At 41.8% G+C, this 24,822-nt stretch overlaps 1 protein-coding gene across 4 annotated transcripts in view; it reads left to right on the plus strand.

Annotated features, from left to right (window-relative positions):
• The first annotated feature begins 1,513 nt into the window (after positions 1-1,513).
• The window catches only part of Rtn4 (reticulon 4), a 54,788-nt gene continuing 31,479 nt past the window's right edge, over positions 1,514-24,822 (plus strand). For 2 of the 4 annotated variants that reach the window (XM_090336912.1, XM_090336911.1), the window contains exons 1-3: positions 1,514-2,317; positions 18,509-18,565; positions 19,413-21,773. In XM_090336912.1, the coding sequence (XP_090193038.1) occupies positions 1,735-2,317; positions 18,509-18,565; positions 19,413-21,773 (3,001 nt within the window). In that variant the 5' untranslated portion in view covers positions 1,514-1,734. The remainder of the gene's footprint in view (positions 2,318-18,508; positions 18,566-19,412; positions 21,774-24,822) is intronic. The other 2 variants (XM_090336913.1, XM_090336914.1) reach the window with 2 other exon arrangements.

Here is a 24,822-nt window from a genome sequence, read left to right on the forward strand (position 1 = left end):
TATAATACAGGATAGTTTCTCTGTCTAAAAACTGAGCTCTACCTAGTCATCCCTCCCCCAACCCTTCTTTTTAAATTAAGCGTAGGGTAACATTAATTAGCTGAAACTTAGAATTTGCTTAAATAACCCAACGATTCCCTGTGGCAATCATAGTTTCTTATTCATTATTGTCCAACAGAAATATAATGTGAACCATGTGTGCATTTACATTTTTCTAAGCCGCTTAAAAAGAAAGACCCAAGTTAGCTCAATTAACCACATTTATTCCAATGCATCCAAAGTAATACCCTCTTCAACATATAGCCAATATAAAGATTAAGGCTTTTACATATTTGTTACGAATTCTGGAACTCTAAGGTGCATTTTACACTTAGAGCACATCTCAGTTCAAGAATTTTGGCCACAGACATTCCATCACGAATGTAGGGCGCAGGTGTAAAATGAGCAATCTGAATGCAGGTCATCCTCTTTTCTCCAGGCCTTTATAGTAGGTAAGCAGCCAATGCCCTTTTTGAAAAGTGTATCATAAAGGATAAAAGGGTTCTCTAAACCTCTGGTTGATAATTCTTATATGCTCTGCAACAATTTTCTTTAAACTCTCCAGTTCTACAAAACGCTTCTTCTTGCCTAGCAAACCAGTGAGCAAGTACTGGGGCTTCCTGACTCCCAGAAAGCCTGAATCATCTGAAATGTTGACTCATGAGCTTAAGGTGTTTGAAATGAAATGTGAACCAGTTTTGCCTTCCAGGTCTTTCTATTTCCACCATACTCTCTCTTCTGCCTAGTGTGTGTGTGTGATCATGTTTGAGTACTGCAGTAGGCTCTTTGGAAGAGCCGATCCCAATGATTGGCCCTGGATTCCCAGATCATCTAGCCTGGCTGTTTTGTTGTTTCGCTCCTATTTCATTCAGCATCTGCAGTTTAAACTGGGAGTGAGCCTAAAATTGTATTAAAAACAAGTTTCTTTATTTTGAATGTGGTTTGGGAATTTTAACTTTGAACTACCTAGTTCAAAGAAAAAAAGAAAAGTGCCTTAGAACCCACTTTACAGTCCAGTTTATACTTCCACACTGGTTTTTTCCCTTTCCGGGGAGGAAAGTTTCCACCCCCAGGTCCGCAGGATAACGCCCTTCCGGTGACTTGCTCACCCAAACCCTCCAGCCGGGAGCCCGCCCTCTTTTTCAGTTCTCTCGTTACGGATGGGCGTCCAGCCGCTGCCAAGGCCAAGACCCCATCCCATCCCAATGTACTCAAGTCGGGAGGGTGGAGCGCCTCAGCCCCATGGCCCGCCCACCTGGCCTCATCAACTAGTTAGAGAGAAGTACGAAAATCCCCACCCATGTCCATCGCCTTCCCTTTTCACTGGATAGGCTAGCTGTTCATCTTCCCCATCCAGCAGCCAATTGGCTCTTTCCCTCCCGCGCCAATCCCTTCTTTCTCTGCCAAGGGAGGGTGAGTCACGCCAAACTGGGCGGGGAGTCTGCTGGCCTGTCTTCTACGCTCGTCTGGGCGGCGGCGGCGGCGGCGGCAACTGGGGACGGGGCGGGTGGCGCATCACGGGCGCGGAGGCAGGAGGAGCAGCCTCATTGTTCCGGGAGCCGTCGCCACTGCAGGTCCCTTTCTTGGTCGGCCCGGCTCCTCCGTCCTTCCCAACCCCCCACAACCGCCCGCAGCTCCGAGGAGAAGCAGCCCCGCGGCGGCAGCAGCTGCAGCATCCTCTCCGGCCCGCCAGCCATGGAAGACCTGGACCAGTCGCCTCTGGTCTCCTCGTCCTCGGCGGACAGCCCGCCCCGGCCGCAGCCCGCGTTCAAGTACCAGTTCACCAAGGAGCCCGAGGACGAGGAAGAGGAGGACGAGGAGGAGGACGAGGAGGACGAGGACGAGGACCTGGAGGAGCTAGAGGTGCTGGAGAGGAAGCCCGCCGCCGGGCTCTCCGCGGCCCCGGTGCCCTCCGCTCCCGCCGCACCCGCCGCCGCACCCCTGCTGGACTTCGGGAATGATTGCGTGCCCCCGGCGCCCCGCGGGCCCCTGCCAGCCGCGCCCCCCGCCGCCCCCGAGCGCCCGCCGTCGTGGGATCGGAGCCCCGCGCCGCCGTCGGGGCCCGCGCCATCCTTTCCGTCCGCTGCCGCCGCAGTTCCGCCCTCCAGGCTCCCCGAGGACGACGACAACGACGAGCCTCCGGCGCGGCCTCCCCCGCCGCCCCCGGCCGGCGTGAGCCCCCAGGCCGAGCCCGCGTGGACCCCGCCCGCCCCAGCGCCCGCCGCGCCCCCCGCGCCGCCCTCCACCCCGGCCGCGCCCAAGCGCAAGGGCTCCGTGGGTGAGTGCCGCGCCCCTGCCCGCGCCCCGCCCTCTTTTGTGTGCACACCCCTTCCCCCTCCCCCCCCCCCGCCTGGGGCTGGGCCTCCTCTCCACCCCGAGGGGGCTTTGTCTGCAGACGTCGGGGCGTTGGCGCCCCCTTCTCCCCGCACTGGTGGAGAAGGGTGGGGCGCTTTCGGAAGAACGGGCTCGTTCTTCATTGTCTGGGTTTCGGGGAACACGTGCAGCCCCAGCCCGCGCTCGTGATCTTCCCGGTGGCCCCCGGGCCCCCGCGTCCCGGAAGTTTGGCTCCAGCCCCCAGCGGGAGCGGGTGTGCGTCCGGGAACTCGGGGTCTGGATTCCCCGGGCTGGCTCGGCTGGGGGTGAGGGTGGGAAGGCCCTGGCCCCCCCAGCTCCAGGCCATGCGGGGCTTTGGAGACTGGCTCAAGTCGAGAGGAAAGGGTGCCCCTCGCCGGGGGTCCGTGGGCGGCCGGCCCTCCGAGCACTTCTCCCCTCCCCGCTTCTTGGAGCGGGTGCGAAGCTTGGCCGAGTGGAAAGGTCCACACTGACCCAGCTGCAGTGCGGGCCGAGCGCCTCCAGTGGCGTTTCGTGGAGCAGGGGGAGCGAGCCCCGCCACCGCCCAGCTCCCCTCGGCTGTGCAAAGTGGCATCTCCCCAGCCTGCTAGACCAAGCCAGGGAAAGAGGATATGGGCTTTGTGTTCCGAGAGGGCGCAGTGCTGGTGCCAGGATCTCACCTGCAGGGTGAGCGGAACTGCCAGCTGTGAGTGCAGGCCGCTCAGCCTTTTCATCCATCGTACCTGAGTCTTAATGAAATGGCCAAAAATGGTAGACATTCTTAAAGGAGGAAGAGCTTGAGGATTCTTTACCAGGACTTGACTAATTGAACTTGTGGCAGGTTTACCCAGAGACTTAATGAAATGTAATAAGACCGTTTTTTTTTTTTTCATCCTTTGGTTAGAAATGCTATTTCTTTTTTTTTTTTTTTTTTTGCAAGTATAGGTTTGACAAGAGTATGTCTGATTATCAAGATAGTTTTCAAGGCTTGGCATTCACATTAATACTTGATTTCATGTTATTATTACATTTATATTTTTACGAACACGGTTTTATTGTCCTGTTTACCTTGGGCGGTTACTTTTTAAGGGAAAAAAATCAGTTGGGTAAGAGTTTGAGAATGCATCGTACATGTTTATTGCTAAGTATTATATTGCTTTTGGAACCTAATGTCTCAGGAACTGCAAGACCTTTCTTTATATGTAAAGGTCAAGAATTAGTGAGTGTTAACTACCTGCCGGTAATTTTTCATAACCTTGTAGGAATTTGGAGACGGTTTATTTTCTAGAAAATGAATATCAGTGAAGTAATACCAGCTTTTTCTTTAATTCATTCTTCCACAATAGGGAAAATAAACAAATTGGATAATGCTTTATGATCTACATAGCCCCAAGGCACTACTCAAAATACTAATTTACACCATTTATCTTAGAAGATAGCCCTCTTTACTCTTCCTTATTTTTGTATAAAAAGGACAGAATTGGGGGAAATTTAAGGTCGAAAATATAAAGAACCTTTTAAACTGAAAGTGTCATGATTGACAAAAGCATCCTGACATGGCATCTAACATGGTAACAATTCTGTTTTTTGAATGTTGGGAATTCAGGAGATAACAGCATTTCCTTTAAGTCTTGACTGTTACAGTAAGTTTAGAAGACAGAAGATACTCCTCAGGAATTCTGTATAATTGTATATTGATTATGCTCATAAGTTTCAGTTCCTTTACTAAGTGCAGAAATAGTGATTGTAATTATGGATGTACCATTTTGGTACATCTACATTTCTTAATGAACTGAAGAATTTGCTCTTCGATTGATCGATCCTATTATCTTACTAAGGTACAGATGCTAGTAGGGTAGACAGGATGACAAAAGGCCAGTCAGATGTATTCTCTATGGAAGGGGAACTACACACAAAAAGCACATAACTAAAGGACTTGGATAAGGGTGTTTCAAGGAAAAATACACTGTAGGAGGATATGGTAATATTGAGATATGTGGGTCCCTTTTTAGTTTAGGTGATGCTAAGAAAGGTCTTTCAGACAATTTGAAGTTTTAGCTACAGAGATCAGAAATATTCAAGTAACTCACAGTGCAGAAGACTTGAGGTAGAATGAACTTGTCATGTGTTTAGTAAGTCTATCAAGAAAACCTGTGTGTGTGTGAGTGTGTGTGTGTTGGATCATAGGAAAAGATCATTTGGGGCTTCCCATGGGCTATGGTAAAATGTTTGGCTTAAAAATTACTTATTTCAAGCGGCACTGCGGCTCATGCCTGTAATCCTAGCTACTGAGGAGGCTGAGATCTAAGAATCATGGTTCAGAGCCATCCCAGGCACACAAGGCCATGGGATTCTTATCTCCAGTCAACCACTAGAAAATGGGTAGTGGCTTGAGAGGTAGGGCGGTAGCCTTGAGCTGAAGACCTCGGGGACAGCACCCAGGCCCAGAGTTCAAGCCTCATGACTGACAAAAAAAATTAGTTATTTCAGTACACTTTATAAAATAATTATGTTTTGGAGTGAAAATACAGTTTTGGAGATTCAGAGGAACTGACTGAAAGGAATAAAGACAAAAGCAAGTGAGCAGTGTGAGGAAGGACCATGGTTAGAAACAGACTAATAACCTACCTGGAGTATGGTTTATAGGGTCCTAACACGTCAGTATTTAACATTGCTACATACATTAGGGTTTAGTTAACTCTGATTTCCTTCAGTAAGTTAGTAAAACTTCATGGTTGGATATTGTGCCTAGAACATTGTCCATTAACAAGCTTAGTGATAGAAGCTGAGACTACCACATCTAACATGACTGTTTTTCTCAGAAGTGTGGCTTTCAGTTGAAAAGCTGGTTGGTTAGCTTAGTCTTGGAGGATATGCAAGGGAAAGTAGATAGAAATCAGTTTGAGGAGTGTAAGCTTTATCAGTAAAGATGATTGGGAGTTGATATCTGGACATGTTCTGAACTAAAGATTGAAAATATGTGGTAGGTCTGAATCCTGAAGATTATTTTATACCAAATTAAGAAGTTTTAGTTTTATGATTCAGCTTTATTCCCCATTCAAAGTTTTCCTTACCTTATGTCATGAAACCAAGAGTATTTTGTTTCATTATGGTTATTTTAAAGTATTATTTGTTTTTAACTCCTCATCTGTATTACTGCTTTACAGATTAAAGAGTCATGAAGATTATTAAACTGAGGCATGACATCATGAGAACAGTGTTAATAACTGGCAAAAATTCAGAATAGGTTGGAAGGAAAACCAGCTGAGCTGCTTTAAAAGCTTTTGTAGGGGCTGGGAGTTTGACGTAGTGGCATAGTGCTTGCCTAGCATACAGGAAGACTGGGGTTAGAACTGGGTTAGATTACTTGGTACCACATGCATAGAAAAAGCTGAAAGTAGTGTTGTGGCCCAAATGTTAGAGATTTAGAGTTGAGAAAGCCTAAGGACAGTACTCAGGCCCTGAGTCAAGCCCTGGGACTGGCAAAACAACAACAAACAACATTTGCAGTAGTCATTAGAGATCAGTCTGAACTAGCTCATTGCTAGGTCGTTTGGTGAAGATGGGAGTAGATAAGAGGAATGTAAAACAGGAATTTTCTTTCATTGGTTGTGAATTTCTTAATTTTTTAGTTAGGTTACTAAGAGGGCCTATGAAAAGAGGGCTTAAGAATTAGTAGGACTTGGAGGCTGTGGATGTAAATACAAAGGAAAGAAAAGAATTTGAGAGGCCTCACACCATTCATAAAGGCCCCACTGTTTCTTAGCATCTGTACAGAGGAACCAGGATGTCAACACATAATTCCTTGCAGACACACCCCAACCATAGCATTGCTGTTCCTAGTATATATTTTTTGTAATTCTAAGGTTACTGTGAATCATCAGTTTCTACATTGTATCCATGTGCTATAGGCTACTTGTTTGTTAGACACTGATTGCCCTGGTTATCAGAGAAACTAATGGTTTCACAGTGCTTGTGTTCATGTAACTCTTATTTTATTAAATAATAGCCCCCAAATGCAACAGTAGAGAGGCTGGCAAAAGTAAAGTGCTTCCCTTGAGTGAGTGGTGAAAGTTTATCATAAATATTTATGTATAGGGCAAAATAAAATACATATATAGAGTTCATTGTTATCTCAGTCTTTGGCATCCACAGGGTCTTGAAATATATATATGTATATCATGAATTAAGGGGGAATTACTGTATTGTATTCATTGTGCTCTGTCTTGTTTGTTAGTTTCATTGATTTTTAGCTTTTTTCTGTTACATATAATTTTTTTTTTTTTTTGTGAAAACCCCTATATGTATTTCTTTGGGACTACATGCTGCTTGCTGTTGTGTTTTTCAAATAGAATTACTAGTTCAAAGGGTATTCACATTACAAGTGTTAGATTATGCCAAATTGTCCTACAGAGTTGTGGCAACCTATATTCCTAAGAATGTTATGTTACAGCTACTTTTTTCCTTATGTCTTTACTAACGTCACACAGGGTATTGGTAAACTGGTAGTCAGGCAGGTTTTTTTAAATTTTCATTTGTATATTCTTTTGATATGCTTACTTGCAAGTACATTTTTTTTTCTAATAACTTTGAGAATTTTCTACAGATGTAGGATCACTTGAGCTACTATAAGCTTTTTTGACATGTATTTTGTTATTTGTATTTTGACTATATTGTGAATTTTTCTGTGCATAAGGTTTTGTTTTTGTTTTTTTGCCAGTCCTGGGACTTGAACTCAGGGCCTGGGCACTGTCTTTGGACACTTTTTGCTCAAGGGTAGTGCGCTGCCTCTTGAGTCACAGCACCACTTTTGGCTTTCTCTGTGCATTCTGGTTCCAGGGACTTGAAACCAGGGCTTTGTGCATGGTAGGCAAGCACGCTACCACTAGGCCACACTCCCAGCCGATAAGCTTTTTTATTTAGTCAGATTTACAATTTCCTTAATGACTTGGAATACAAGTCATTCAATTAGTTATCTTGGCTCCTATCTTGTTGTACTAAATATAGTGGGCAGTTGATCTATTTTTATTATTGGTATTACATATTTTTTCCAAAAATACAGTTTCTATTAATATATACATTCTTTTTTTTTTTTTTTTTTGGTGGATCATGGAGCTTGAACTTGGTCTGGGTGCTGTCCCTGATCTCTTCAGCTCAAGGCTACCACCTACCCTTGAGCCAAGCCCCACTTCTTGTTTTCTAGAGGTTAATTGGAGATAAGAGGCTCAGGTCCTTTCATGAGCCACTGGAGCCAGGCTTAATAAATAAATTTTTTTGTGTGTCAATGCTGAGGCTTGAACATAGGGACTGGGTACTGTCCCTGAGCTTTTTTTTTTTTTTTTTTTTGCCAGTCCTGGGGCTTGAACTTGGCCTGAGCACTGCCCTTGGGCTTCTCAAGGCTAGAGCTTTACCACTTGAGCCACAACACTACTTCTGGCTTTTTTTTTTCTATGTTGTGGTACCAAGGAATGGAATCCTGGTCTTTGTGCATGCCAGGCAAGCACTCCACCACTAGATCAGACTACTTAAGCCACAGTTCCATTCCTGGCTTTTTTTCTTTTTTTTCCTGGTAGATTATTGAAGATAAGGAGTCTCACAACCTTTCTTGCCTAGGTTGACTTTGAATTATGATCCTCAGATCTGAGTCTCCTGCATAGCTAAGATTACAGCATGAGCCACTGGTACCCTGCTTTAATATATAAAAATTTAAACTCACTTTTATGGGGCCAGGGATTTGGCCTAGTGGTAGTGCTTGCCTAGCATACATGAAGACCCGGGTTCAATTACTCAGTACCACATACATAGAAAAACCAGAAGTGGTGCTGTGGCTCAAGTGGTAAAGTGCTAGCCTAGAGGAAAGCCCAAGGACAGTAGTCAGGCCCTGAGTTCAAGCCCTAGGACTGGCCAAAAAGAAACCCCAAAACAACAACAACAAAAAAAAACACTCAAATTTAGGGAAATACAGGGTTAAAAAAATAAATACTAAGTACTGTAACCTACTGAGTTCTAAAATACTTGAAATACTGCATTTTACAGTTGTTTTGACTCACTCATTGGTTATAGATAGCCTAGAAAAGAAAGATAAAGATTTAAAAAAGTTGTATTGAGAAAGAGGAAAACATTTTCTTTATTCCCATGGTAGGAGTTGTAGCTGCAAAAAACTGGATATTTTTTTCTCTTATTTTCTCTCTCCTTTTTTGTCAAAGCCATCTCTGTGTCATTTATTTATGAGGCCCATTAGGTTTCACCGATCATTATTTCTATAATGGTTGTTCTCATTCAGGAATTGCAAACAGATACAGGAAGTTTATAAAATTTGTCCAAACAGGGGCAGGAGTTTGGCCTAGTGGTACAGTGCTTGCCTAGCATGCATGAAGACCCAGGTTCGATTCCCTGGTACCCCATTCATAGAAAAAGCTGGAAGTGGTGCTGTGGCTCAAGTGGTAGAGTTCTAGCCTTGAGAAAGCCCAAGGACATTGCTGAGGCCCTGAGTACAAGCCCAGGACTGGCAAAAAAAAAAAAAAAAAGTTTATAAAGTAGCGGTTGTGATCCTTGTATGATATTAATTTTTAAAACTCAATGTAGGGTAGATTATGGGGAGAAGAAAGGATGAGTAGAGGTTGTGAGAGACAAATATCATATTAAGGGAAAGACAGAGAAGCCCTGTGTTATAAAGGATTTTCTGCTTTTAAAGCCAGAGATGTCTAGTAGTTGTAATGTAAGAACAATAATACATTTACATATCTACTTTTGTGAAAGGAGGACCTGGGATTCCTTGTGTGCTGGCAGTGTTTTTCCTATGTTATGGTTTGAAATATTATTAAATTCAGTTATCTTAGTGCTCTGATGGCCCTACATGGAACTGACCTAAAGTGTTAATTTTTTTAATCCATCAGTGCTTTTGAGCTCAGAAAATTAGAGCATTAATTCTTTTCATTCTGTTATTAAACCTATCATCTGCTTTCCTTTCTATCTTTCAAGTATGAGCTTACCAACACCATTTCTAAATTCTGATACTTTGGCTTTTAGACAGAGCAAGTTGATCAAAACTTTTTTAGAAATGTTTTCACTTTGCATAAGGGGAATATGAAAATTAGTATTAAAAGGTAAGTGTTCCATTGTGCTATATTTTATAGGCCAATAGCACCCACCAATCTGCTATGAAGATAGCTGTTAAGGCATCGCTTTTGAATAAGTACCTGCCAACACACCAGTCTTCACTGAAACTTCTGTTAATAAAATATGTTTCAGGGGCTGTAGTTAAGTTTAGCATTGATGGAAGAAAGTGTGTATTTTAATGATTTGTTAAAAGAAGGGTAAAATTGGAGGGGCTTCAACATAGTATACCTTTAGTTTGTTCATTCACATTCTCTTAAATCTGTTTTGGGGATTATGTAAAGCATCAACAAAAGAACACAGAATGTGTTCTGTTCCTTTGGTTCCATTCTGAAGCTGGAGAGAGTGGCAGATCCTGTAGGTCAAGCATCAAGCTCATTAATTAGACTGACCCTTGGCTCAGAAGCTAGTCCCAAGTCTGTTCCTCTGGAATTTTTACTGGCTGGGCTGTAAGTTGATGTTTCCATGACCCCTTCCTTTTGTTTGGTTAATTTTGCTATAGTGACTCATAAAACTCGGGGGAATATTTATGTGTGCCCATTTATTCTAAAGGGCATTATACAAAGTACAGATAAACAGATGAAAGATTAATAGGCCAAAGCTTACTGGGAAGAGACAAGATAGCATTGCACTCTAGGAACTTGATCAGACATGTTCATGTGTCGAGGTTTTTGGAACAATCCTTATGGAGAATGGGGTCATTGTGCTGGCATGCTTGACTGTGTCATAGAACTTTACATGGCCTTCCACTCCTTCCCCTCTGATGCTTCTTGGGTCGGGGAGGGTGGGACTGCCAGTTCCAATCCTCCAGTCATGTATTGTTTTTTTCTAGTGACCTGACCAGACCCCATCCTAAAACTACCCCTACTCACCAGTTGCCTCATTTACAAAAGTCATCCAAGCTGGCACACCTGCAGTCCTATCTACGCAGGAGACTGAGGTCTGAGGCTCATGGTTGAAGCTAGTCTGGGCAGGAAAGTCTGTGAGACTATTTCCAGTAAACTAGTCAGAAAAAGCCAAAAGTGTTGCTGTGGCTCCCGTAGTAGAGAGCTACCCTTGAGCACCAAGGGGCTCAGGGACAGTACCCAGACCCTGAGTTCAAGCCCGGGAACAGAAGAAAGGAAAATGCCAACATTTTAGCCAAAAAGATGACCATTTATATTTTACTGTTTTGCGGGGGGCGGGGGAGTTGGGGGCTGCTTCTGGGGCTCAAACTCAGGTCCTAGGCTCTGTCCTTGAGCTCCTTTTTGCTCAGTGTTAGCTAGCACTCTGCCACTTGAGTCACAGTGCCACTGCTGGCTTTTTCTGTGATTCATTGGAGTCTCATGGACTATCCTACCCCGATTGGCTTCAAGCCACAATCCTTAGATCTCAGCCTCCTACATAGCTAGGATTACAGGCATGAGCCACCTGGCTGGCCATGTTTATTTTTAAAAATAAAATGGTAAAACTGTGGTTTTTTTTTTTTTTTTTTGGTCATTATAGTTCTAACCATCATCAATCAACCTTTAGCTGATCCTGCAAATTGCAAAACTTGATAAATATTTTGTTACATACTTTGCAAATTTTAAAGTACCCTTTGAACTCAAACTCAAGGCCTGGGCACTGTCACTGAGCTCCTTTGCTCAAAGCCAGTGCTCTACTGGCCAGAGCCAGGGCCTCTTCTGGTTTTCTGGTGGTTAACTGGAGATGAGAGTTGCAAGGACTTCATGATCCACAGAGGTCAGTCATCCTCTTGTAGCTACGATTTACAAGTGTGGGTCATCATGCCCAGATTTTTTTTTTTTTAAGCATCATGTGAATGGAGTCATAGTAATAGTCTTTCTGTGTATGTCTGGTTGCTTGCATTCAAATATGACACTTGAGATTTATCAGTGATACTGCAGGTGTCAGTAATTGTCTCATACATACATATCAGCATGTGCATGTAGATGTATATGTATGTGTGTGTGAGCATATGAATGAAGTCCTGTTTTATGGATAGTTTTTTTGATGAATAAGTTTTATTGATAATCTCTTGTTGAGTTTAAGCTTTAATTTTCACGAAGTCTTTTATGGTTTTGGTATTGCATGTTAAGACATCTTTGCTTAAGACTGTAAAAATGCCTTGTTCTCCTAGATGTTTTATGGTTTCACCTCTTACATTTGAGAGAATGAAGTCACCTGTACTTAGAGTTTTCTTTATGAAGTTTATATTACAGGCATACTTTAAGGGGCAGGATTGTTTTAGATTTCCATTTCCCTTTGTGTCAGTTTTGGTAATTGATATCTTTCAGAGAACTTGCCTATTTAATTTTGGATGAGTGTTTTGGACTTGGTAAGTGGACATTAAGGAATTGTGGAATAGTGGAATTAAGGAATCTAAACTGTAATTTATTGCACAATATTATCGTAAGTAAATATTTACAACTGTGATAGTACTACTTCATTTCTATGGATCCTTTTAAGGAACCAACTTTTTTTTTTTTTTGGTCAATTGCTGGGCTTGAACTCTCAACCTGGGCGCAGCTCAAGGCTAACTTACCTCTTGAGCCATAGCGCCAATCCGGTTTCCTGGTGATTAATTGGAGAGGAGTCCTGAGCTGGATTTAAACCGTGATCATCAGATCTCAGCCTCCTCTACGTACATGCATAAAACACAGGTGCCTAGTTATGTCCTTGAGCTTTTGTGCTGAAGATTAATGCTCTAGCACTACCACTTTGATCTATGGCTCCATTTCTGGCTCTTTGGTAGTCTATTGGAGATAAGAATCTAATGGACTTTCCTGCTCCAGCTGGCTTTGAATTGCAGTCCTCAGACCTCAGCTTCCTGAGTAGCTAGGATTACAGGCATGAGCCACCAGCACTTGATTATTGAGTACTTGGACAAGGAAGTTGCTGGTATTAGGCAGTGTGTCTTTCTTTCTCTCTCTCTCTCTCTCTCTCTCTCTCTCTCTCTCTCTCTCTCTCTCTCTCTCTCTCTCTCTCTTTCTTTCCTTCCTTCTTTCTGTCTGTCCCTGAACCTCTCTGTGCTCAAGGCTAGTGCTATACCACTTGAGCTACAGCTCCACTTCTGGCTTTTTCTGTTCATGCATGTTAGGCAAGCACTCTACCACTAAGTCACATTCCCATCCCACATTTATTTATTTAGTCATTTGTTCATTTATTTATTCATTTATTTCGCCAGTCCTGGCTTGAACTCAGGGTCTGAGTGCTGCCCTTGAGCTTTCTCAAGGCTAGATCTCTACCACTTGAGCCACAGCATCACTTTGGGCTTTTTTCTGAGGAATCGAACCCAGGTCTTTGTGCATGCTAGACACGCACCCTACCACTAGGCCAAACTCCCAGTCCCCTTTGCTTGTATTTTCATTAACCAGTTATCACAAAATTTGGTTTAAGCCAGGCCTGATGGCTCATGCCTGTAATCCTAGCTACAGAGGAGGCTGAGATCACAGATTACAATTCAAAGCAAGCCCGCAACCGAAGTTTGTGAGAGTCTTATCTCCAATTAACCACTAGGAAACTGGAAGTGGTGCTTGACTCAATTGGTAGAGTGCTAGCCTTGAGTTGAAGAGCTCATGTACAGCATCCAGGCCAAGAGTTCAAACCCCAAGGCTGACAAAATAATTTATTTTATGTGTGTTTCTACTTAATGATGATTTATTTAATCTGTATTGTTGATCTATTACCATTGAACTCACAGTGGAGCACTAAAATTCACACCAGAAAGAGGCTATACTGCTTTCTCTGTAAGATTCACAGGTTTTGTTCAAGTTAAGAACATTAGGTAGCTGGTTAACAGTATTGTCAGAAGCTATTTTAAACAGTCATCACTAACAAAAAGTGAAACATGGCAGGCTGGGCATAGTGGCTCATGCTTGTAATTTTATCTACTGAAATTTGAGGATCTGGTTCAAAGCCAACTCAGGCACTAAAGAACATGAGATTCTTCATCTATAATTAATCACTAGAAAATGGGATGTGGGGCTGTGGCTCCAGGGGTAGGGTGGTAGCCTTGAGCTGAAGAGCTCAAGCCCATGAAAGTGAAACATGGCAAGAAATAGAGAAAGGGACATTTATCTATAGCATGAGAACAGAAGAAGGCATAGGTGGTTGCTTTGTCCTGCCTCAGCAAGTTGTATACTCAAACATTTGCCTGTTCTGCCTGTGGGCATGTTCCAGAAAATAGTATACATACTGATTTCCAGGCAACGTAGATGCATTGATTTTGGAGTTAGAAATTTAATGAGTAGGTGACTTTGCAAAGAAGAAATCAGTGAATAATGACTGTCTACTGAATATATTCTAGATTGTTGATTTTTTTAAAATCTTTTTGTTGTTGTTGTTCAGTTCTGGGCTTTAGCGCAGGGCCTGAGCGCTGTCCTTGGGCTTTCTCAAGGCTAGTGCTCTACTACTGGAGCCTCAGCACCACTTCCAGCTTTTTCTATGTATGTGGTACCAAGGAATCCAACCCAGGCCGTCTCGTGCATGCCAGGCAAGCACTCTACCACTAGGCCAAACTCTTGCCCCCCCCCCCTTATTTTTGTCTGTAGTGGGACTTGAACTCTGAGCCTGGGCATTTTCCCTGAGCCCTTCAGCTCAAGGCTACCGACCTAACCCTTGAACCACAGCCACTTCTGGTTTTCTGGTGGTTAACTGGAGATAAGAATCTCAGGGACTTAGTGCCCAGGGTTTGATCCTCAGATCTCAACCTCCTGAGTAACTAGGATTACAGGCAGGAGCTGTTGCACCCGACTTTAAAAAAAAAAACGAAATCTTTAATTACCTTTAGACTTTGTCATTGTTGCAGTGATTATGTCGTTCTTAATGTTTTTCTTTTTCCTCTGATTTTTAAGTTATTTAGTTTATTCTGCCTCATGTTCACTGAGTTTTTGGATCTAAATCCAACTTTTGTTGAAATTTGAGTATTTTATTTTCAGCTTTTTTCTGTAGTCATTTGTTTTCTTTTAGTGCAGTTATTTTAGTTGCTTGTCTTTGAAGTCATTTGGTCTGTGTTCATTTTTTCCTTCATGCTGTGTTTCACTTTGAGTAATTTCTGTTGATCCTTAAATTTATCAGTAAATTTTTCTATGTATTTTTGCATGTAGTGTTTTTCTAGGTTCCTTTTCTTTGTAGGCTGTATTTTTCTACCAAGGTTATCACTCATCTTTTTTTTCTCTGTATACTTAATAATATTTTAATGACTTAATTTGCTTAATGTGTGTCCCAACATTTATTGAGTTATCCAACTATGACTGAATAGTTCCCCTGTTTGTAGTCATATTTTTATGCTTCTTTACATGTCTAGTCATTTTTTATTTTGGTCTGTGTGTAATGAATATAATAATGCTTATTTTGTCTTACAACACAGTTTGCTGGCAAATTGTGATTGTTTTCAAGTTTTGATCATAAGGTTCGAGTAGGTTGAAAGGAATTTTTTCTTAAATATTTTTTACAGAAAATATTTTAGGCTTGTGATCCATACAGTCAGTCTCTAGGTTAACTAATCTCTATCCTTATTGTGCCAAAGTAGCTGAAGACATACATGTATGAGTGGGAATTGCTGAGTTTAAATAAATAGAACTTTGGTCCAGTAGCCATAATATGCTGAAATTTGGCTTAGATTATCTTCTGCTTTACAGCATAGTCTTCAGTTCTTTTTAAAAAAAATAAAATGTATAATATTATTATTGGGACTTGAGTACCTTGCACTTACTAAGCAGGTACTGTATCACTTGAACTGCTCTGCTAGTCTGTCTGCCTGTCTCCCTCTCCCCCCCTCTCTGTCTTTCTCTCTCTCTCTGTCCCTCTCTCTCCCTCCCCCTTCCCCCCCCCTCGTTCTTTCTCCCTCTCCCTCTCTCTCTCTCTGTCTCTCTCTCTCTCTCTCTCGTCTCTCTCTCTCTCTGTCTCTCTCTCTCTCTGTCTCTCTCTCTCTCTCTCTCTCTCTCCCTCTCTCCCTCTCCCTCCCTCCCTCCCTCCCTCCCTCCCTCTCCCTCTCCCTCTCCCTCTCCCTCTCCCTCTCCCTCTCCCTCTCCCTCTCCCTCTCCCTCTCCCTCTCCCTCTCCCTCTCCCTCTCCCTCTCCCTCTCCCTCTCTCTCTCTCTCTCTCTCTCTCTCTCTCTCTCTCTCTCTCTCTCTCGTCATGGGGCTTGAAGTTAGGGCCTGGGTGCTGTCCCTGAGCTCTTCAGCTCAAGCCCTATCCCTTGAGCCATAGCCCCACTTCCCATTTTCTAGAGGTTAATTGGAGATAAGAATCTCATATTTTTGGGCTGGGAGTTTGGCCTAGTGGTAGAGTGCTTGCTTATTAGCATGCATGAAGGCTCGGGTTTGATTCCTTGGTCCAACATACAGAGAAAAATGTCAGAAGTGGTGTTGTGGCTCAAGTGGTAGAGCGTTAGCATTGAGAAAGTCCAAGGACAGTGCTCAGGTCCTGAGCTCAAGCCCAGGACTGCCACCCGCCCCCCCCCCCAAGAAAAAAAATCTCACATTCTTTAGTCCCGGGGCTGGCTTTGAACTCAGATCTCAGCCTCCTGAGTAGCTAGGATTACAAGCGTGAGCCACTGTGCCTGGCTGCCATTCTGTTTTTACAGTGGTAATTTCCTTGCTTTATGTCTGGGATGACGACTGTGATCCTCATATTCTGCTTCCTTTTGACAGATGTCCATGCCACTGTGCCCAGACATTGTGCTTCTTCCTTAGCTTGGGGTGACAGTTGTGAGCCACTGCCCAGCCATTGGTTGAGATACATTCTTGAGAACTTTTAAGCGTAGGCAGCCCAGCCCTCACTAAATCACAGTCTTTCACCCCTACCGGGCTCAAACAATCAATCCCCCCCACCTTTTCTCACTGTTCCCCTCTCCTTACCACTCTCTGTTCTCTTTTCTTTTTTCTTCTCTCTCTCCCTTCTCTCTGTCTCTGTCTCTCTTTAAACCATCTTTAACTTTATTCAGTAGCCATTTAAACTTCTAAAGTTCAGGAAATGTATTTTATAGTGGTCAAAGAAAAGGACATGCAGGACCTGGAGCGGGGCCGAGTGATAGAGCACTTGCCTAGCATGCAGGGAGCCCTGGATTTGATTTCTCAGTAGCACATATACAGAAAAGGCCAGAAGTGGTGTGGCTCAAGTGGTAGAGTGCTAGCCTTGAGAAAACCAGCGACAGTGTCCAGGCTCTGAGTTCAAGCCCCAGGACTAGGGGAAAAAAAAAGAAAAGGACATGCAAAGGATGAACAAATGCAGCAGTGGTACGCATTAGACAACATTTTGTAAATAAACTATACAGCTTGTGGGTAGAGACAAAAAGGAGAAACTGCCAGAGCCAGGGAAGGGGTAACATTGACTAAAATAGAAATAAATGTACTCTCCACCTGACTAGCGGCTGTAACCTCTCTGTGTATCACCTTTATAATAACATTAAAAAGGAAAGGACATGGATTTATAAACTCTGAGTTCAGATCTTAGATCCGTTATTTTTGGTTTGGGGACTGGAGAAGTTACTTAGCTTTCTTACACCATGCCTGTTTCCTTGTGTGTGAACTGGGGATACTAATAGTATCTATCAGGTGGTTTGGAAACTTGAAAGACAGCTGAAATACAAGTAGATGTGGCCTCTGGTGTCAGGTCCCCACTCTGGTACCCATGGATGTTTATGTTATGACATTGCTTTAATAGAAACTAGTAACTAGTTTCTTTTGGATAATTAGAAAGCATTCACTGATGTAGTTTATCTTGTTTCTGGAGGGTGAATTTGAGGGAGCTGATAAGTTTGTATTTATGTTTGTACAAATGCAGAGGTCAAGCACAAGGTCTTGGAGAGTTATATTGGCTTGAAACCTGGTCCCCTAATTCTCAGAGCACTTTTTTGTTGTTTTGTTGTTCTTTTTTTTCAGCCCCTACATTTTGAGATAGGTAGTATATACTTATTTTACAAATGAAATGAGCCCTAACGGTCTAAGTAATCATTTACGTAGGGTTGTGTAAACCCTAAGTATAGGACAAAGGAATTTGAACCTGTGATTGCTGGCAGCTGTTCTTGAATTCCCAAACAGTAAGGACCTTTTCTGGATTTGTTTTAAAAAGAATTTTTAGAAATTAAATACTTATTTTGTGACTAATTCTGGGTCAAATCCTATTTTAAACAATGAAGATTTTGTTTTCTAGTGGAAATTTAATGAATATTTAAAATACTAATTTCAAAACTTGGCATCATATTAGGAACATGTTTTTCTATAGGAGAGACTTTAGTACTGCACAGAAATAAAGTTACGTATTAAGAAATACTTGAAAATTTTGGTTTAATTTTAAATACAGTTTACCTTTTCATCTGATCATCAAAGTAATATAATTTTGTACTTCACTTTCCAAGGAAATTGGTCTCAGCATTAGTGGTTTGTTATTTTGTAAAGTGAATTGATATTTTGTAAAAAAAAAAAACTGTCTTCCTAAAGCACTTAGAGTAACAAGTAGTCCTTAACCAATGTACATTTTTAAACAAGACAGATGAGAAGTATCTATATTATTTAAAGATACATCAGCATAAGTGTGACGACTTAATATTTTTCTTTCAAGACAGGCAACCTAGAAAGAAAGAAAATGGATAATTCTGAAATTGCACTTCAAATTTATATGCCTAGTGAAGAATTAAACAAAGGAAGTTACTAGTTTTACTCATTCATCTAAATCTTGGCTTCACTAGGACAAAACAATTTATCTTCACATCAATATGTGAGTTAAAAGCCTTGGATGTAGTATGTGGAGAATGCAGTCCTAAAGTTGCATTGGTTCATGAGGTTTAACTATATGAACATGTTAGATTGTCTCTTGAAAAATGATAGGTCTTATGACTAGCATTTAGTTAACTTTAATATAGATGATGGTTGCTTGAATTCAATGGCACTGCTATTTCTGTCTTTCTCTTTTGGCTTTTTCTCTGTAGATACAAGTTTTTGGTTAGACCCTTGCTATACCTTTGCATGCTCTTCTTACCTTTAGTCCTCCACCAGCCTGTCTTTATTTCTGCTGAGTTTGTATTCTATTTGTTTTTCAGATGAGACCCTTTTTGCTCTTCCTGCTGCATCTGAGCCTGTGATACACTCCTCTGCAGGCAAGTTCTCTCTGCCAGCCTTTATCTTCTGTGTATTCTAACTTTTTACTCTAGTTGTGTTAACTCTATTCAGAGTAGTTTGGATATACTGGAAATTAGTATAATTCCTAGATTATTTTTCTACTGGAAAAGTTGAAATTTACATTAATATGAGAAATGAGCAGACCTTGACTAATAATTGAACTATGTAAGATATCTTGGGCTCTTGATCTACATTTACACATTGACAATCTTTTTATACATTGACAATTTGCTTTCTTAGTTTACCTTCTTATACCAAAGGTTTTTTTCTTTAATGTAAATGAATATGATCATTTTTCTATATTGTCAATTCTCTTCTCAAATACGCTTGTCAAAAACTGTTTAAAAGTAGCTCATATTGGGCTGGGAGTTTGGCCTAGTGGTAGAATGCTTGCTTAGCATGCATGAAGACCAGGATTTGATTCCTTGGTACCACATACACAGAAAAAGCCAAAAGTGGTGCTGTGGCTCAAGTGATAGAGCTCTGGCCTTGAGAAAGCCCAAGGACAGAGCTCAGACCCTGAGTTCAAAGCCCAGGACTGGCAAAAAAAATTTTTTTAAATCTTTTTTTGGCGATATTGAAATACATGATACATTATTAACGATAGTTTCTACACTGAAAGTAGTTACGCACGTGTTTTTAGATGATAGTTTCTTATTTTCAGTAAGATCCAAGCCTACCAATACTTACTAAGTAAATGCTATTAACACTTCATTTTAGTTAACAGTAAACCTTTACTAACACTTTTTTATGAGTCTCATAAAACTTGCATTAACTCTGAGAACACTGGCATTCTCTAACTTTCCTTTCTGTCCATGGCCACAGAAAAAATGATGGACTTGAAGGAGCAGCCAGGTAACACTGTTTCGGCTGGTCAAGAGGATTTCCCATCTGTCCTGCTCGAAACTGCTGCTTCTCTTCCTTCTCTATCTCCTTTCTCAGCTGATTCTTTTAAAGAACGTGAATACCTTGGTAATTTACCAGCAGTCTCACCCACAGAAAGAACACTTCAAGAAACTTTAAATGAAGCTTCTAAAGAGTTCTCAGATAAGGCAAAAAACCCATTTGTAGGTAGAGATTCAGCTCACTTTTCAGAGTTAGAATACTCAGAAATGGGGTCACCATTCAATGGTACTCCAAAAGCAGAGTCTGCTGTACTAGTAGAACACCCTAGGGAAGAAATAATTGTCAAGAAAAAAGATGAAGAAGATTTGGTTAGTAGCACTATCCTTCATGAGCCACAAGAATCACCTGGAACTCTTCCTAAATTGGTTAAAGAAGACAAAGTTATATCTCCAGAAAAATCAAAGGACAGTTTTAATGACATTGAAGTTGCCGGAGAATCACTCATCAGAGAGGAATATGCAGACTTCAAGCCATTTGAGCAAGTTTGGGAAGTGAGAGATACTTTTAAGGGAGATAGTGATGTTTCAACTGCTAGAGTTAATGTAGAAAGCAAATTGGAAAGTAGTGAGGATGGGAAAGGTTTGACAGATAGCCTGGAGGAAGCAAGTCCTGAAAAAGATAGTGAAAGCAGTAACGATGATGCTTCTTTTCCAAGTACACCTGAAGGTGGCTCCACTGGATATATCTCATGTGCTCCCTTTAACCCCACTCCTGAGACCATTGCAGCAAACATTTCCCCTCTGCTAGAAGATCATGCTTCAGAAAATAAGACTGATGAGAAAAAAATAGAAGAAAAGAAGGCTCTCACTGTACCAGAAAAGACAGCTAACATTAGAACATCAAACCCTTTTCTCGTAGCCACGCAGGACCACAAGATAGATTATGTTACAACAGATAATTTGTCAAAGGTGACCCAGGCAGTAGTGGCAAACATGCCTGAAGGTCTAACCCCAGATTTAGTACAGGAAGCATGTGAAAGTGAACTAAACGAAGCCACAGGTACAAAGATGGTGTATGAAACAAAAATGGACTTGGTGCAAACATCAGAAACAGGTCAGGAGTCGCTCTACCCTGCAGCACAGCTCTGCCCATCATTTGAAGAATCGGAAGCAACTCCTTCACCTGTTTTGCCTGACATTGTGATGGAAGCTCCACTGAATTCTCTACTTCCTGCTGCCGGTGCCTCTGTGGTGCAGTCCAGTTCATCTCCATCAGGTGCCCCGGTGTCACTTGATTATGACAGTACAAAGCTTGAGCCTGAAAATCCGCCACCATATGAAGAAGCCATACATGGAATAAAGGAAGAAATTAAAAAGCCTGAAGTTAGTGCTGCTTTTCAGGAGACAGAGGCTCCTTATATATCCATTGCATGTGATTTAATTAAAGAAACAAAGCTCTCCACAGAACCAAGTCCAGTTTTCTCTGCTTACTCAGAAATGGCAAACATTGAGAAGCCAGTGCCTGAGCATTCTGAGCTCATGGAGGATTCCTCACCTGACTCTGAACCAGTTGACTTATTTAGCGATGATTCAATTCCCGAAGTTCCTCAAAAAGTCGAGGAAGCAGTGATGCTCATGAAAGAAAACTTCCCTGAAGCTTCATCTGAATCAGTAATAGAAAGTGCGAAAAAGGAACACTTCAGTGTTTCACCCTCCGAGGGGGGAAAGCCATATCTGGAGTCTTTTCAGCTAAATATCCATACCACAAAAGATGCCGTGTCTCCTGGTGAAGTTTCCACATTAAACAAAGAGAAAATTCCTTTACAGATGGAAGAGCTCAACACTGCAGCTTATTCAAATGATTTACTTACTTCTCAGGCAGAAAAATTAAGAGAAAGTGAGACATTTTCAGATTCTTCTCCAATTGAAATTATAGATGAATTCCCTCCATTTGTTACTTCCAAAGCTGATTCCTCTCCTAAAGTAGTCAGGGAATACACTGACCTAGACGTATCCCCCCAAAGTGAAATTGCCAGTGTCCAGGACGGAGCTGGCTCAGTGCCCTGCGCAGAATTGCCCCATGACCTTTCTTTCAAGAATGTACACCCAAAAGATGAAGATAAAGTCCGTGTCTCAGATGAATTCTCCAAAGATAGGTCTGATGAATCAAAAGAACCCCTGCTGCCTCCAGATGGTTCTGCTTTGGCATCTCAGACAGAGATAGGCAATACAGTTAAACCCAAAGAGCACACAGAAGAAGCTGAGAAAAAACTTCCTGACACAGAAAAGGAGAACAGATCACCACCTTCTGTATTTTCATCAGAACTGAGTAAAACTTCAGGTAATCAATCCAACCCATGCCGTTTCGTGCTTTCATGCCATTTTTTGACTTATCATGGAACACCCACTATACTCTGTCCTCTTGCACTCCATAGTGTCTAATATGCCACACTAGTTAGAATTCTTTTTTATTATCTGTTATTTTTTTCCCTCCTCCTTGAACTCACCACTTACCCTTGCTCTTTAACTTTTCCAGTTATATATTGAATCATGGAACCAGAAATTTTTTTAATCGTTTCCCCCTCCCCTCAGTGTTTCCCCAAATAACTTGAAGAACAACAGCTTTAGAAACAAAATAATGTGCTTATTTATTATCGTAGAAATAATTTTATATTTAATTTGTAAAGGATGGACATTTCTGTAGCATGTTTTTACTATTACAATGTAGTACATTATTTTCCCAGTGACATATAAAGGTTAGGCCTACGGAATACATGCTATTATTCTGAAAAGTTTTGATTCTGTTTTAGCTCTATATTTTCTGCTTATCCTATTTGCATAAATGATTTGCACACATTTTAACATTTAGTTTTCCAATTTAGCTATGTTTTCTAATAAAACGGGTAGCAATTATATTTAATTGCTACAATTAGCAATTGTATTTATTAAATATACTTAGGTGTGGAAATGAGTAGTAGTAGTTACCGCCAGATCATTTAGAAACTGTGTTACAAAGCAGAAGAGTTTCTGGGAGTGAATTGCGAATCGAGATTGCCTCTTTGAATAAAAACATGAAAGATAAGCAGAAAAGGCAAAGATGACTCCAGGAATTGTGAGCTCCCAGCATGTACACGTGTGGATTTAGCCATATGATAAACTGAGATAGGGAACATAAGAATATGAAGTGGGTTTACAAAGAGAAGATAAATTCAGATTAAATGTTATTTTTGAGGTACCAATAAAGATGTCTAAGAAATTATGGGTATTATGCATATAATACTCTTGAGAAAGACTTGAGTTCTATGTGTAAATTTGCCATCAGCTTGGCGAAATAAAAATTACAGATACCAGCTAGGGAACAACAAAAGAAAAAGATATAAAGCTAGCCAGGCACAGTGGCTCACACCTTAATCCTAGCTATTCAGGAGGCTTGAGATCTGAGGATCACAGTTCAAAGCCAGCCCATTCTTATCTCCAGTTAATCTTTAGAAAATGGGAAGTAGTGCTGTGGCTCAAGGGGTAGGGTGGTATCCTTGAGCTGAAGAGCTCAGGGACAGCATGCAGGCCCAGAGTTCAAGCCCCATAACTAACAACACCACCACCACCAAAGAACGTAGGAGTAAAATATAAAGTATGGGGTGGAGAAGTCTTTTTTTTTTGTTTGTTTTTTTGACAGTTCTGACTATGGGAGCTGATGGAGTTGGGATCTGATATGTGTTCTAAAGGATTGGGTGGGCTCCAGAGTTTAAGGGAAGTTATTAGACTTACGGAAGAAGTTACTGAGTAACTGATCCCAGTTACTCAGAAGGAGACAATTGGGAGGATGATGGTTCAAGGTTAAGTCCAGGCAAAAAGTTGTTGAGATCCTATATCAGTAAGCTAGGTGTGGTGGTGAATGCGTGTGGTCCCAGCTGTGCAGGAGGCCATAGGCCATCTTGTACAAAAATATGAGGCTATCCCTGAAATTAAGTAAAGTGCTATATGTTAGTGGCTCTGCTTGTAATTTTAGTTGCTTGGGTAGTGGATATCAAAAGGATCACAGTTTGAGCTAACCCAGATCACGAGACCCTCTGTCATCAGATAGATGACACCTGCCTGTCGTCCTAGCTGTGTGGGAGGCTAATCTTGCAGAAACTCTGCAAGATTTCACCCCAATGGGAGAAGTTGGACGTGGTGATGTGTTCAAGAAGCTAGGCAGATTTATGGTCCAGGTAAGAAGTGAGATCTCAAAAATAATCAGTGCAAAAAAAGGGCTAGAGATGTGGCTCAGCTCAGAGCCTGCCTAACAAGCTAAGGTCCTGAGTTCAAACCCCAGTACCACTAAATACAGAATAATAATAACCAAAAGGAAATTATAGGCCTAGGGAGTCAGGGCTCAAGTGATACAGTATCTGCTTAGTAAGTGTAACCTCCCAAGTTTAAACTCTAGTACCACCAAGGAAAATTTTGCACAAGAAGGTGCTTTGACTTTGCACATGCGTTAGCAAGGCCCTTACTACTGAGCTGTCACCAAGAACACCAAATGACTTTAAGTATGCCATACAGCTCCTGTGTCGCTGGAGTACCAGATAGACAGCACTACAGCAAGTTTAAAACTCACAGTTCATTCACTCCTGTAGTCCTATTTATTGGGCATCAGTAGCTCTTGTATATAATCCTAGTTACTCAGAATGCAGGGATCAGTAAGATCACAGTTCAAGGAAGGCCCAGGCAACACTTGTACCTGTCATCACAGCTGTTGTGGAAAGTGTAAATAGAAGCTCAGTCTAGGCCAGCAGCCTTGGCAGAAAGCAAGGTCCTATCTCAAACAATGGTCAGAGAAACAGGGATGGAAGTGTGCCTCAAGCACTGGCTCCTATCTCGCAGGCATGAAATTTTGTAAAGCCAAGGGAGAAAACAAAATATGGGATCTTCCCAACTTTTTGCCCTAGCTTGACTCAAACTGAGATACTTCCAAACTGTTGCTTGTGTAGCTGGGATTATAGAAGTGAAGGGTTAGTGGAGGACAGTAAGTGAAGAGAGCTGAGCATCTTAAGTTGAGGGATTGCTTGGAGGAGGATGCCTTCAGTGGACTTCAGTTCTAAATTAGATTTGAGAACCCCAAACAGCAGAATTAAATGACTACCAGAACGTTGTGTTCCAAATAAGATGATGAGTATATGTGAGTGAGCCTTTTGAATACTGAATTTAGAAAAGAACAGTGACAGTTCAGGTTGAGTGTATGTTGCCCAAGATTTGGCCATGAGGGAAGGAGTTGGGTGAAGTTTGCTGGAGGTTAAGGAGAAGTAAATTATGAGGTCAGGAGGTTAAATTGCATTTCATATGGCATTGAAATCATCCAAGATGTGACAGATGAAGATGAAGAAGAAATAAGATGATGAAGAAGAAGA

This window comes from Megascapheus bottae, chromosome 7, assembly GCF_031878675.1.
Source record: "Megascapheus bottae isolate mThoBot1 chromosome 7, mThoBot2.hap1, whole genome shotgun sequence".
Taxonomy (NCBI): Eukaryota; Metazoa; Chordata; class Mammalia; order Rodentia; family Geomyidae; genus Megascapheus; species Megascapheus bottae.